Source organism: Dromiciops gliroides, chromosome 2, assembly GCF_019393635.1.
Source record: "Dromiciops gliroides isolate mDroGli1 chromosome 2, mDroGli1.pri, whole genome shotgun sequence".
NCBI classification, from domain to species: Eukaryota; Metazoa; Chordata; class Mammalia; order Microbiotheria; family Microbiotheriidae; genus Dromiciops; species Dromiciops gliroides.
Window position 1 is genome coordinate 351,684,375 of NC_057862.1, and position 15,479 is coordinate 351,699,853.

Below are 15,479 nucleotides of genomic sequence, written 5' to 3' on the forward strand. Positions count from 1 at the left end.
ATGCTGTTGGACTAAATAGTCTTTAAGGTCTGAGGTGGTTTCTGGACTTTTGTACAGCTGCCCCAACAAGGGACCCTCTTGCTTCTATTCAAAGACCCGCAGTGACCAGAAACCCCTGTCTCCTGAGGCAGCCACTTCCACTTTGAAACAGTTTTAATTGTCAGGAAGTTTTTCATTAGAAGGGACAAAAAAAATCTATGTCTCTGCACCTTCTACCCATTGCTAATTCTGCAAGTCCAAATCCCTATTTCACTGGAAGGTCATTCAGGTATGTGAAGATGGCGAGGATGTCCCAGCCTAAGCCTTCTCTTCTTCAGGCTACACATACCCATTTCCTTCAGTTAATTTGCTGTGGCATGCCACAGCCCTGACAGCTAAACTCCCTGCCCCTTCCCCTAGTTTTCAGGGAGTTAAATATCCAACTAAACAAAAGTCCAGAAATCACCTCAGGCTTTCTGCAATCATTCTGTCTCCAAATAATGTCAACTGCTGCCCTCTGGAAACATAGCTCTGGGTTCAAGGCAAAAAAGCAAAAAAACAAAAACCCCCAAATAAAATTAAAAAAAAAAAACCCAGTTTGTAATAAAGTTTTATTTTTGTATTCCAAGATAAAACAAATACACAATCGAATGTGGAAATAAATAACTAGAAAATGCTTTGGAATTCAGGTTTTCAAACTCAGGGAATTTCAGTCCATAAGCCTTTTTTATTTACTTGATTTTAAGAAACGTGGAAACTGTAATGTTTTTAAAAAAAATAGAAAGTACAGTCTCGTACAGAAAATTTTATTCCACCCTCTCCAATCATGTTCTCCTATGCTACAGCACTCAGATTTTTTTTTTTTAATGCACTCGAGACACACAAACTGCTCAACAGATTTACTCAAACAGACTCGCTCAGGAAGAAAAAGGCACAGATTTAAGGAGACGCCAATGATTTTTCTGAATGTAGCAACTGAGGTCTTGGCTTGGCAAATGAAGAGACACTTAGGAACTGAAAGAGCCAAGAAAAAAACAAACTGTGTCAACTCTTCTGTATTACCTGCCTTCATTTAAATGGTTTTTTAAATTAAATTGTATAAACATATGATATAAAGTCTGAGCTCCAAGAAGCTTTTCTCCCCCCATATTTCTGCTATGTACAAATCTTTGTACACACTGTTAATGTTCCTTATACATTTACTACATACTCTACAACAAATCAAGCCAGGATCCCCCACCCCCTTTGAGGTCCTGGCCCTGAGACATTGCAGTGCACTAAGGCAGCCCAACATATCCTCTTGTTTTCTGCCAGAGGAAAAGCGGGAAAGTGGGAGTGACCAGTGTGGCTGGTGGGGCACACTCAACCCAATCATATGTAGTCGTCCTCCACTGGCTCTCCATTGACATCACAATAGTGGATGAAAATGGCAACCACTCGCTGAAAAACTCCCTTCTTCATCTGACGCAACTCTGAGATTTCCTCCCCTATTGTTTCCATACAGATGTCAGCACTCAGCTGCCCTTTCCTCCGGGGAGCGTAAATGGTGGCTAGGAAGAAAGAGAAGGGGAGGGAGAATGACATGATTATTGGGATGATTTCAATACCCAGTTTTTGGTTTCTGCATATGGCTTCACGAGGCAGCCTTATCACACAGACCACCCTGTTGAAAATTACAGCAAAGGGTTAAGCAAAAACAAAAAATCTTATCTCTCAAGACCAGATCTATGAAAATGTAATGTTAAACACAATAATGGTATTATTATATAGTAGTATTTTGTTATATGTTCATTATATAGTGCAAAGAAAAATATATCTAGAATTAGAAGATTCAAATATTACTTCTATTTGCACTTGTGCTTTGTAAACTAAGAAATGAGGGGATTGGATTAGATGACTGACCACTGCAGTCCCTTCTTGATTTGAGTCTAGAATTCTGATCCTTTGACTAGATGACCTCTGAGGAATATTTATTCTGATTTGGCTCGATAGGTAAATTCATCTCAAGGAAGATATCCAGCTCAACGGTCTATCCAATCAAGAGATATTTGATTCAACTCAAGTCCATCAGTACTTTGCATAAACTTACAAGTATCAAGGACATTTTCAAATACTGGTATAATCAAATGTCATCTATAAATCAGATCTGTTTTAGCTTTTGTACCACAGTTAATATGAAGTTCTAAGCAGAAAGCTTAGTTGAAGTCAGAATCACAGCACTTGAGAGCTAAGTAAAAGTGACAGAGGGCTCAAAATTTGAGCTCCACTTGAACACAAATCCGTTCTACAACAGCCTCCACAAGGAGCTCTTAGAGGTGCAGAAGCCACTGTCTCCTGAGGCCAGCCATTCCATTTCTGGATGCCTTTTGTGTGAGAAACTTCCTCCCGGAGTGAACCAAAATCTGTCTTCCTGGAGCTTTGGCCTACAGCTCTCAGTTCTGCCCTCTGGCCCAAGCACAATAAACCTGTTCCCTCTTGCAGATGAATCTCAGCAACTATTAATTCTTTACCTCGACTATTTCCTTTTTTGTGTATAAATTAGGGCCATTTTTCAAAGCGGAGGAAAAAACCCTTCAATATCTGAGAAAATTTCAAAAGGTTATCCTGAAGAAAATTCAGCTAAAATATCAGAGGTCTCTAAGCAATCAAGTACAACAAAACCAGAGTACAGCAAGCAGTAATTACTTCTTTCATCATCTTCAAAGTCATATCTTGCATAGCTATTAGGCTCTGCTGTCCGTAGTGACCTCAGCCATGGGAAATCTGTAATCATGGAATATGGGGCTCCGTCCACAACACCTAAAACAAGGATACATACAGGAGGTCAATTTTTCTAGATCCAATAACAAGAATATCAGTTAAGAAAAATTTGAGGTGTGTCCTCCATAGGAACTCACCGTCTAAGAAGCAATGTGGTTGAAAGGAGGGATCACTGAGGTTGATAACCAGGGGATATGGATTCTACTCCTGCTACTGGTATAGGCTAAAGGTATGATTTGGGGAATCCTTTACTTTTTCCTCTGGATCTGTTTCTTTTATAAATCGAGTGCATTTAACTGTCCTCTAAGGTCTTTTCTATGTTTCACAATCTCTTTCTTATTCCAGCATTCTCAGTGTTGTTCAATTTTTAAACTACGCGAAAGTACTACTATTGTGAAGGCCCTTCATGGAAAAGTATGTGAGCAGACCGAAAGTCATTAGTCTTCATGTCTTGCTATTGGCAGGGATATGGAATCAATCTCAATTCCTGGTTTTTGCCAAGCTTCCCTTAATTGCTGGCCTAATGTCTATGTATCTATACAAGCATATATGCTTGCTCAGTCTTTTAAGGAAACAGATGTCTTTCTTTTGTATGTGTGTAAACAACTCTTCAGGCTTCTAACACTTCAAGCTTACCTTCTAAAGTATAAATCTCTCTTCCCCAAGGATACTTGGTATACTTCTTCAGGTCTCCTTCACTTCGTGTGGCTTCAGGAAAAAACTCATACTTAATGAGTTCTCTGCAGATAAAGGGGAAAACACAATATAAATTACAGAAATGAGAATATTTTAGGGGACAACTGTCAAAATACTGCCTATGATTGAAGGGTTGATTCTATTGTACCTATTTATACGCACATACAGCAAGCACATTCTGGCAAAACTGGAAAGAAAGACTGCTAGATTTTAAATCAGATGACTTGGATTTAAATCCTGGATCTCTCACACACTAATATGATCTTGGCCGAGTCGTTTCACTTCTCTGAAACTCAGTTTCTTCCTTTAAAAAAAGGGAAGGGGAGGGGCAGCTAGGTGACACAAAAGATAAAGCACTGGCCAGCCCTGGATTCAGGAGTTCCGGAGTTCAAATCCGGCCTCAGACACTTGACACTTACTAGCTGTGTGACCCTGGGCAAGTCACTTAACCCTCATTGCCCTGCAAAAAAAAAAAATACAAAATAAAATACAAAATAAAAAAAGGGGACGGGGGATATAATAACCCCAGGAAGGCACTGCTATATTATAAGTAAAGTGTTTTAGAGGCCTTAAAGCACATTAGAAATGGAAGCTTTTTTGATGTTTTTATTAAGGGTTAATAAGAGCAATTAGAAAGAAAATGGCTCTCTCCACATCCTGGGTCTTTGTAAGAAACCTTATAATGTTAGGGTTTTTTTTTTTTTTTTTTTTTCGGGGCAATGGGGGTTAAGTGACTTGCCCAGGGTCACACAGCTGGTAAGTGTCAAGTGTCTGAGGCCGGATTTGAACTCAGGTACTCCTGAATCCAGGGCCGGTGCTTTATCCACTGCGCCACCTAGCCGCCCCCTTATGTTAGGGGTTTTTAAACTAAATGAGCTCTCTTCTCTATGCATTTATTGTAAAAGATCCATAAAAGACAAGTATTCAGAGAAGCCAACTTATATTTTTGAAGACAAGGGTGAAGAGTGAGAGCTATTTTGAAAGGAATTCTATGTGGTGGTCATGGTATGAGGCTCTCCCTTAGCCAGGAAGTTACTTAGGATAGGAGGGTATGGGAGCATCAGGGTCAAATATGTACCAGTGTTTCCTGCGGAATAACTGAGGAACATGGTATTTACTGAAGCCAAGGAAGTGTCAAACAAATCAGAAGTTAGGTGGGGGGCAAGAGTGCTGAGAAAAAAGACTCCCAATTTCAAGTTTAGGATCAGACTGAGGGAGCATTTGGTTTATGGTCAGGGGTATTATGAGGCTAAAAAAAGATAACAGATGTAAAGCATTCTGCAAACCTTAAAGCATTATATAAATACCAGTCATCATCATCATCACCAAAGCTTAGAGTCATCAGGCTTTTAGTCTGGTTGACTTCATTCCCTTAGCCTACTGAGCACAAGCAATGTTAATGCTGGTAAATGTTTTGAACAATCAGGAAAAAAAATCTGTATGGAAGCATTTCTAAGTTTAATCTGCATTACTAATTCTTTCTCAAATCTAGATAATTAGCAAAACAATAGATAAAGCCCTCATTTGTAGTACAGTGCTTACTGATTTCCACGGTGTAAATGTTCACACTGAAAATTTAACAATCAGTTTGTTAAAGCTGGCTTCGGCACACCCCTATTTATGGTGGTTCCTGATTTAAATATGGTGAAAGGCATGGGCCCATAAGAGTCACATCCGAATCTCTGATGGGGTTAGGGATGGGAAACAAGTTTAAATTAAGAAGCTTAGCATTATTTAGTTGCTACTGGTCAACTGTTGAATGATCTGATCTTCATATACCTCTCACACATACTATAAATTATTCTTTCCCTATAAGTAAACACCTCTACCAAAACCTCAGTGTGGCTTGGTGGAATGTGAAAGATGACTAGGTAGCTAAGGTACAGGGTGAAACAGAGTGGCAGTGAAGATCTGTGGTCACATGACAAAGGCTGACGTTTCAGGCCAGTCACTCAACCTCTCTAGGCCTTAGTTTCATGGACTAGATGATCTATAAGGTTACTTTCAATTCCAACGTCCTATGATCCTAAGAATGTGGCTTTGGCTATCAAGCAGTGGTGAGATACAGGCAGAATTCAAGAGGCAATGTGGTATCTTGGAGAGAGAGTGTTTTTCTAGTCAAAAGAGCTGGTCCAAGTCCTGTCCCTGACACTTATTAGCTATGTGTGATGGGGATAACACCTGAAAAAGCTACCCCACAGAGTTGTAAGGAAAGTGTTTTGTGAATCTTAAAAGCACTATAGAAATTTGAGTTATTAATTCAAGAAAGAAGGAAAGTAGGATAGAATTCCTTAGGTACAGATTGAGTCCTGTTCACAACTGGCTCAGGGACAGCTATGAACATAAGATGGCTGCTTACAGGTTTCATCACTTTTCATTCCAAGCTGAAAAAAATCATTCCCTGTCACTTGTCTTAAGAGGCTTTAGGTGAGTGTCCTTCCACAGAAACACAGAGGTAGAGTGGTACAGGAAAATGAAGGCTGGCTTTGGAGTCATAAGGCCGAGGTTTGAATTTGGGCTCTGACACTAATTACTTATATGGCTTTGGGCAACCTCTCTGGGCCTCGGTTTCCTCGGTTATGAAATGAGGGAGTTGGATCAAGTGACCACTGAGGGTCCCATCCCCTCCACTTGGACTAGGATTGTCTCAGCACCTGAGAGTCACCTGTGGGCACTGCTCAAAAATAGAAAGATCTTCAGGCCTGGCTAGGCCTCTCTGCAGATGGATACTTACTGATTGATGTTTGCTATTGTGTCCATCCAACTGCGAATGCGAACTTTGTTCCGCACATTGGGAGGGTTACTGAATTCGTGAATGATACAGATGTGATAGGGATAAGGGCCGCTGAATATCTTCTGTTCCAAAGTCAGTGTGTCGACCTAAGGGGAAGGATACAGATGGAGGGCTCAGAGCCAAGATGGGTCAGAAAAGGAGAGCCAAAGGAACAGAACTACCCCTCAGAGATGGGTTGTCAATATAGGACAGCCCTTGGGTTCTAGCCTGGGCACTTTTACTTAACTAGCTGTATGAGTGTGGAAATATCACCTGCTTTCTCTAAGCCTTACAGTTTACTAAGCTATAAATTGGGAATAATACTACTTACCATCTGTACTTCCTAGGGTTGCTGTGAGGAAGGCATTTTATTCAGCTAGAGAAATTCAGGCTCTTATTTGGAGGCAACATGGTATAGTGGAAAGAGCCCTGAACTAGAAGAGGTTGGTTAGAATCTCAGCTCTACCACCTAGTCAGCTACCCTTGTGACCTGATGCAAAGGGTATCTCTCTGAGCCTCAGTATGCTAATCTGTAAAATTACAGGATTAGAATAGACTACCTCTAAGTTCTCTATGAGTCCTAAATTCTATGCCATCTATACTCTTACCTTTAGATTGTAAACTTGTTAAAGGCATAGATCATGTCTTTAATTTATTTTCCCCTTTTTAAAATCAAGCACAGTATTTGGCACATAATGTTTATAAATAGTAAATATCTATTACTCATTCATTCAAATAAATAGCTCTTTATTATGGACCTAACTATGTGCAAATGCACTGGGTGAAGGACTAGGGGATATAAAAAGAGAAAGAAAGACAGTTTCCATCTTGAAGAAGCTACAAAATATAGTAGGGGGAATATGGAACTCATTTTCAAATATGCTAAGATATATGAGAAGTACAAATAGGCTGTATCTTATTACCAAAAGAATTGTGCAGAGGTAGCATAAAGGGCATCATCATCTGAGAGATGAAGGACTGGAAAAGGAAGTGGGCTAGACATATGGCGAGAGTGAGGAATGACAGACAGCCCACATGCACTTTGAGTATCCATGAAATGTCAAGAAATTTAGGGGAAGATCCCCAACATGTTTCAGGTTGGCGATTTATGGTGGGATGACATGGGTAAGAGTTGGAGAGGATGAGAAGGTATGGATGGACTGTAATTTGCACCATGGGAGGTTAATACCTGCATCAATGAAATCACAGATCCACTGAAGTATGAAAAAAGTACAAGAGAAGTAAAAAGTGCTATGAGATGGAGAAATCATTTTCTGATGAGGGGGAAAAGGAAAGGCTTTCTTAAAGAGGTAGCATCTGAGCTGGGCCTTGAAGAATGGGTAGAAAATCTACAGGCTAAGATCTAAAAAGCAAATGTATGAGGGTGGAATGACCAAAACACAACACCATTAATCAAAAGCAAAGCTAACTACCCACTTCATTGGGTAACAGATGAAGAAGGCATTGAGGTATAGGGCAGAGTATGAGTAAAGGTACGGAGGTGGGAAATTATGGAATGGGTGCAAGGATGGCCAGTAGTTCAGTTTGGCTAGGCTATAGATGAGGAGAAAAAGTGGGAGACAAGGTTGGAAAGGTAGATTAAAACCAGATACTGAAGGACCCTGGATATCAGCCCCTGTGTTCAAATCTGACCTCTGCCACTTACTAATTTGTGTGGCCTTGGGAAAGACACTTAATCTTTCTGGGGCCCAGTGTCCTCATCTGAAAAATGAAGGGGTTGGACTAGGTGGCCTCTAAGACCCATTCCAGTTCTAAATTTGTGATCTCATCTTTGTTTAGAAATCAAAAAGGATCCTTCGAAAGTCTTTGAGTAGTCAAGTGATGTACATACACACACACACACACACATATTCTCATTCTCATTTTCTTTCTCTCTCTCTCTACTGTACACCACCAAGACCCATGTGGCAACAAGTAAAAGATAAATAGAGGGAAGAGAATGAAGAAACAGAAACAAGATAGACCACTGCAACAGTCTAGGTGACAGGTAGAGGGAGAGCAACAATGCCAATCTTTATCTGCCTGGCTGAACTCTTAAGTGCTTAAAAACTCTACTATGGCCACTTTAATGAAGGTCTACAGGTTTCATTCTTAAGAAAAACATGTGTAAATGCAAAGGTCTAAAAAGTAAATGTATAGGAGTGGGGTAATCAAAAAGCAACCCCATTAATCAAAAGTAAAGTTAGCTTTACCTGCTGCATTGGGCGAAGGTATATGATCCGATTTCTTTCTGCAGGCATCCTTAGGATTTGATCTAGTACCTGATCCATGTTCAGCTTCTTGCACTGAGCATAGTCAAATCGGTTCACAATTGGTGCATTCTCAACTTTCAAGTGCTTCAGGACTCGACATCTTGTAGCTACAAAAGAAAACACAAAGCTCTGAAGTCCCAGCAATATAACCCCACTAACGCAGAAATAGCTTGTCTTGACTCATTCCAAAGACTAGCCACAATCTTTCAAGACTAAGATTGGAGCTGAACTCAGAGGCAGTACAGTATGCAGTAGAAAGTATGCCAGGATTCGAAGCTTAGAGAACCTGAGCTCAAATTCTGGCTTTGCTACTTACAGGACCTTTTGACCTTATGTGTCCTATGTGACCTGGGGCAAATCACTTAACCTCTGAACCTCAGTTGCTCATCTCTAAAATGACTGGTTGGATGAGATGGCCTCTAAGGTTCCTTCTGGCTCTGCTTCTATGACCTATGATTATCTTTTGTTTAAGGATGTAAAATGGTTTGTCATCTCAATTTAATCTCACAGCACTGTGAAATGGGGGGGGGGGCATATTATACATTTTTTTTTTCCACAGATGATAAAACTAAGACTAGGTGAGGTGATGACTTACCAAAACTCACCAAAGTAGCATATGACAGAGTTAGGGCCAGAGCACAGTTTTTTGTTTTGTTGTTTTGTTTTTTACTCCAGGGTTCAATGGTTTTCCCATCATACTAAATTAACTCTTTAGAACTCACATATCCAAAAAACTTGGACAAAAACTTCACAACTGACAGATACCAGAAGTAGTTCAAAAACAATGATATAGGAATCAAGACAGTCTAGAGCTCAAGAGGGATGTCAGAGCTTTAGGTGTGGGGGTCAACCACAGCCACAGGGGCACTGAGCAAAGCCATGAGAATCCCCTTAGTCACTGAGTCTCAGAGCTGAAAGGGACCTCAGTGCCTGAGCAGGAGGCTCTTCAATAACATCCTCAACAGATAATCAGCCTCTGTTAGAAGTCCTCTAGCAACAGGAAAAATCACTGTTTAGTTTAGTTTTGAAAGGAGAAAGTCATGGCAGAATTCAGTTTCATTGTCCACTTTCTACCCACAAGCTCAGGTCACCTATGTAAATTCAGCACTTAACACAGGGTCCTTCACAGTTCAGTAAGTGTTTGTTGAATGAATGAATCTATGAAAGTATTGGTACTGAAAGTCCTAATCTATAATTCCATGGGCAAGAACTAGATTAACAAAGGCCAGTTCCTATAAAAAAGTTCTTGTCCAGGACGCTAGCAACACTAACATGGTAAAAGAACAAGAAGGGCAAAGCTAGTATGTTACCACCACCCAAAGAGAATGCTGTGTTGTTGGAAAGGTTGTGTGAGATTAAATGGCGTCTTGTCATTTGTTCTACAAACTCCATCTTCCTCCTGGGCATGAAATAATAATAGTATTGCATTTCTGACCGTTCCCTTATTACAGAAGGGATATTATGATTCACATTACTGATCAGGAGCCAATATTCGGGGCCCAAGGGAAAGAACTCTTTTGGGGAAGACAAGCTATGCACCAGATTGTGATTCAAGAGCATAAACAAAATGTTATATTGAATAGAGTCTGAGTTCTTGTAGTAAGTGAATCCAAGGGACTAAGTGGATGAGACAAAGAAATTTTAAGAGAATAGCTGGGGAAACCAGCAGAGTCAGGAAGCACATCCTACAAAGGGCAGTGGTAGGCATCAATGAGATGACATTCATCTCATATAACTTATTTGTCTAAGACAATATTTCGAAGTACTAGTCATATCTGTTTTTTTGCTCTGCTTGGAACCTAGTTTTCTTCATTCCAAAAGGAAATGGACCAAGAGATCAAGAGAGAATATTAAAAAAAAAAAATCCTGGTGCAGATTGGAAGCATACTCTTGGTGCAAAGCAGCCCTTTTCTGAAAAAGGGCAAAATGCTAAGGGAACCACTAAAAACTGCAATCCTACATAAGGGCCCTTTGAGAAAGGAAGAGCTGTTACCACTCCAGTCAGTCTTTGAATGGGACTCTGATAATATCTCATTGTGTTAAAAGGAATCCAGTATATCAAGGTAGGGATACTTACTACAATTCCCCTAGGTACTTTATATAACCCTTTGTCACTCTGTTGAGACAGATTAGTTTAACAAGTATTTGGGATGAGAAACAGAATCTCCAAGTTGAAAGCAAACTCAGTGGTTCCCTATTCCTACCTGAAGAGGAGTTGTCTCTACAATACCCCGAATCTTCTGTCTGTCAAGTTACCCCATTTTACTTTAGTATAGTATAAATGGTTAGAAGTTTACCCATATTGGGTAACCTGCCTGAAAGCTGCCTAAAAGCAATCCTCAACTTCTCTTACTCCTCTCCACTTTGTTCTTTGTTCCCTCTTGGAGCAAGCAGAACAAGTCCAATCCTTCCTCAAGATGGTTCTTTAAATACTTAAAGATAGCAATTACGTGCTTCACTTCTTTATGAAGTTTGCTCTTTCCTAGGTTACAAATTTGTAGTTCCCTAAAATTATCCATGTATAATATGGTCTTCTCTCCATATTGGTGGCCTTCCTCCTGCTTATTATCTCCAGCTTCTTCCTAAAATACTTAAAAACTGACCATTTGGTAGGTCCTGATCAACATGTGCTCAGCTTTGAGAACCTGGGATCATTTTTTTTAACCACACGATCAAGAAATGATGGAAGATTTCAAAGTAGGACTTTATCATCATGATTATCTTGCAATGAGATGTGCTATTTTATTTATGATGCTAATCACAAGCATAATTAACTTAATTTGGGAACAGTAATTTCATTCATATGGTACTGCTGTTTGAGGTAGTTTATAAGTAAGTCCTTATGATTCTCCCTAAGCATGACAGGAAAATTTCTAAACATGAGCCCCCACATAATCACTAAGGAACCATTTTAGGCAAAAAGATATGATTAGGAATGATGGGAAGCCATAATTAGTTTTTGGTAGTGTGGAAAGACATTTCTCAGGTATGGAACCACCTACATCCAAAAGGAAATGCTAGAAATAGTTTTTTTCCTTATGATAAAATCCAGAATCTAATCACTTAGCAAGGACTTTAACTTGTACACACTTTCTGTCCCTATACTGAAATACTATGTTGACTACTTAATAATCAATTGTGCACATGAGAATTTACTTTTTAATAATGCTCATGTTTATAACACAATGATATATAAGCTCTTGGCACTAACAGAGCAAGTATCCTAGACCTTGGATATAAACACCTACCATGAATGAACATCATCTTAGGACAATCTTTTAGTACTAGATCTGTGATTCCACAGTTGGTCAATGTGATTCCAACAAGATTTTTGGACTTCAAGACAAGAACCTGTTGATAAGGAAAAACAAAATTGATACAAAGCAAATTTTTTTTTAAATTAATAAAGTATTTTTTTTCCTGTTACATGTAAAGATAGTTCTCAACTTTAGTTTCTACAAGCTTTCCAATTTCAGATTTTTCTCCCTCCCCTCAGTCCCCCCTCCCCTAGACAGCAGGTAATCTGATATAGGTTATGTGTATATATATATGTATATATATATATACACACACACATATATATATATATATACACACACACACACACATAATAACATTAATCCTATTTCTGCATTAGTCATGTTATAAGAGAAAAATCAGAGTAATGACTAAAAACCTCAAAATAGAAAAACAACAGCACCAAAACCAAAAGAAATAGTATGGTTCATTCGGCATCTATACTCCACAGTTCTTTTTTTTTTTCCTGGATTTGGAGATCCTCTTCTATCATGAGTTCCCTGGAACTCTTCTGTACCATTGCATTGGTGAGAAGAATATAGTCCATCACAGTAGATCAACACTCAATGTTGATGATACTGTGTACAATGTTCTTCTGGTTCTGCTCATCTCACTCATCATCAGCCCACGCAAGACCCTCCAGGTTTCTCTGAACTCCTGCTCATCATTTCTTACAGCACAATAGTATTCCATTGTATTCATATACCACAACTTGTCCAGCCATTCCCCAATTGATGGGCATCCCCCTCAACTTCCAATTCCTTGCCACCACATAAAGAGCAGCTATAAATATTTTTGTACATGTCGGTCCCTTTCCCCTTTTCATGATTTCTTTGGGCAAAAGACCCAAAAGTGGTATTGCTGGGTCAAAGGGTATGCACAGCTTTATCGCCCTTTGGGCATAATTCCAAATTGCTCTCCAGAATGGTTGGATCAGTTCACAGCTCCACCAATAATGCATTAGTGTTCTAATTTTTCCACAGCTTCTCCAACATTTATTATTTTTCCTTTTTTGTCATTTTAGCCAATCTGATAGGTGTCGGGTGGTACCTCAGAGTTGTTTTAATTTGCATCTCTCTAATCATTAGAGATTTAGAGCATTTTTTCATATGGTAATAGATAGCTTTGGTTTCTTCATCAGAAAACTGCCTATTCATATCCTTTGGCCATTTCTCAATTGGGGAATGACTTGGATTCTTATAAATTTGATTTAGTTCCCTATATATTTTAGAAATGAGGCCTTTATCAGAAGTACTGGCCATAAAAATTGTTTCCTAGCTTTCTGCCTCCCTTCCAATTTTGGATGCATTGTTTCTGGATACAAAGCAAATTTCAATTTATTAGAAGTATTATTTTTTTAAATGCTGTTTCCTTATAACCCCAGAATCACTTTTCTTTCTTCCCTTTCCGACCACATTCAAAGAGTGGCCCAATAGCTACCCTGCTTTCTCCTTTCCAATATCATTGCCACAACTCTAGTCCAAACCCTTATCTCTTATCGACTGGACTGTTCTAAAAGACTCCTGAACGGTCTTCCTATAACTAGACTCTCCCATCTATGCATTTTTTTTTTCCAGAAAGCTTTCACAGTAATTATTTCTCAAGCACTCCCTGATCACTGTCACTCCTCTATCTGAAGACCTACAATGCCTTGTCACTGCCTAATGGCTAAAGAATGAACTGATGCTGGCTGGTTTACAATTAACTCTCTACTACCTGGCTTCAAACTACTTCTTTTTAGTGTTTTCTCATATTATTTACCTTTTCTGTATTTAAAGTTTCAAACCAGAGAGACTGTTCTCCATCCCCTATTCTTAACTTGCCTTCTCTCTTCTGATCATGATATAGATATATCTTGTGTTCATGATACAGAGTTCTTAACACCCATCTTCAGCTGCTGAAGTTCTTTCTTCACTTCTTCAGTTGCTCCCTCCACTATAAATCCTTACTAAACTTCCTCTTATTAACTGTATTTTTGTACCTGGTACTCATTAACTCTTCAGTGGAAGCTGTGCTATATATGAATTTAAAAAATACTTCAAAGTCTTCTGACTTCATTAGTGTTTATAACCTTTACTGACACATATAACTCCCCCCATGCCTTGGAATATGGTGTCTGTGAGTTACTGTGACTTAAAAAAAATCATCCTTCTAGTAATGAGGCTCTCTGAACTGAGGTGGGCTAGTGCTAAGGCAACAGATACACATTCTATCACTGTGTTTGTATTTCTAGTACCTTCCAGCTTTGTAGGAGCTGACAGATTTTGTTTTATGTTAATAGAAACCTTTGAGAATACAGTCACCTGCAAGCCAGAAGGAGGTACTGGAGGAATAATTACTTTTATGATAAATTATATTCATAGAGCATTCAAAGTCCTCTACAATCTCTGATCCATTGATTACAAATTTAGTTTTCTTTCTACTACATTATGCTTATGTTTTCTCTGAAAGACAAAGAAATTATATACTTTCTCATTAGTGTGTAATGTAACTAAACCTCCACTGTACAGGAAAAAAATTTGACTGCTTTGATCCGAAAAAGAAAGGGATGTCACCTGCACGTGGTCATCCTCGATAACAGGATCGCTGGTGCTTGTGGACTTATCAGCTGTCCTTTTTCGCTTCATTGCATGACGTGGCTTTGGTTTGGCAACCTCTGAAAGGGGAAGAAAAAAATAATATATTTTAGTGTATCTTCTTTCTTTTACATTCTCTCCCTTGCTGATCTCATCTACTCCTACATCTTCAATGATCACATCCAAGAAGATAATTCTCCACTACACAGATCCATACCTGACCAGGCTCCTAGACCTACCAAAGCTGCTGATGCCTTAAATTCAACCTTTCCAAAACTGAACTCATTGTCTTCCTCTCCACCAATCTATTTTCTCCTCATGATTAAAAATACCACCATTATTCTAGTTATTTATGTTAAAAACTTTGGGATCACTGCAATCCTCCATACTTTCAAAGAGCCTTAGGGCTGAAAGTTACTTTAAAGATCACATAATCCAGACACTCATCTGATGCAAGGAATATCTTCTGTAAGACCTTAGAGATGAGAGAAATAGAATGAGAGAGAAGGTGTGAGCTGTTAGATAATGTACTACAAAGAAATAACATTCAAGTAGAGGAAAGAACCAGGAAAAAGTACTGTCTATGGAAGCTAAAAGTGAAGAATTTTAAGGAGGAGTGGTCAACAATACTAAAAGCTGCTGGAGAATTTAAGAATAAGAATTGATAAAGAAGTCATTTGACTTCTTTTTAATTTATTACTTTTTTTTAAATTTAAGAATTAAAAGCTTGTTTATAATCTTTGAGAGAGTAGTTTCAGTGGAGTAGGATTGGAAACCAAATCGCAAAGGGCTAAGGAATGGAAGATGAGGTGAAGCAACAGTGATAAGTGATTCTTTTAAGGAGTTTACCTGTGAAAAGGAGAAGAGCTATAGGATGACAGACAAGTGAAGGTTCTTTTAAAGATGGGGGAGGTGGGGCAGCTAGGTGGCGCAGTGGGTAGAGCACCAGCCCTAGAGTCAGGAGTACCTGGGTTCAAATCCGGCCTCAGACACTTACTAGCTGTGTGACCCTGGGCAAGTCACTTAACCCCAGTTGCCTCACTAAAAAAAAAAAAAAAAGATGGGGGAGGCCTGGACAAATATGTAATAAATACAGCAGAGAAGGAACTAGTAAATAATGGAGAG

At 39.1% G+C, this 15,479-nt stretch overlaps 1 protein-coding gene across 5 annotated transcripts in view; it reads right to left on the minus strand.

The window, feature by feature from the left end:
• Positions 1–663: 663 nt before the first annotated feature.
• The window catches only part of FBXO38 (F-box protein 38), a 117,798-nt gene continuing 102,982 nt past the window's right edge, over positions 664–15,479 (minus strand). For 4 of the 5 annotated variants that reach the window (XM_043986157.1, XM_043986159.1, XM_043986156.1 and 1 more), the window contains 7 exons: positions 14,334–14,434; positions 11,730–11,832; positions 8,422–8,588; positions 6,170–6,315; positions 3,376–3,479; positions 2,665–2,778; positions 664–1,529 (listed from right to left, as the gene is read on the minus strand). In XM_043986157.1, the coding sequence (XP_043842092.1) occupies positions 1,351–1,529; positions 2,665–2,778; positions 3,376–3,479; positions 6,170–6,315; positions 8,422–8,588; positions 11,730–11,832; positions 14,334–14,434 (914 nt within the window). In that variant the 3' untranslated portion in view covers positions 664–1,350. Of the gene's footprint in view, positions 1,530–2,664; positions 2,779–3,375; positions 3,480–6,169; positions 6,316–8,421; positions 8,589–11,729; positions 11,833–14,333; positions 14,435–15,479 lie in introns of those variants that run through there. The other variant, XR_006354898.1, reaches the window with a different exon arrangement.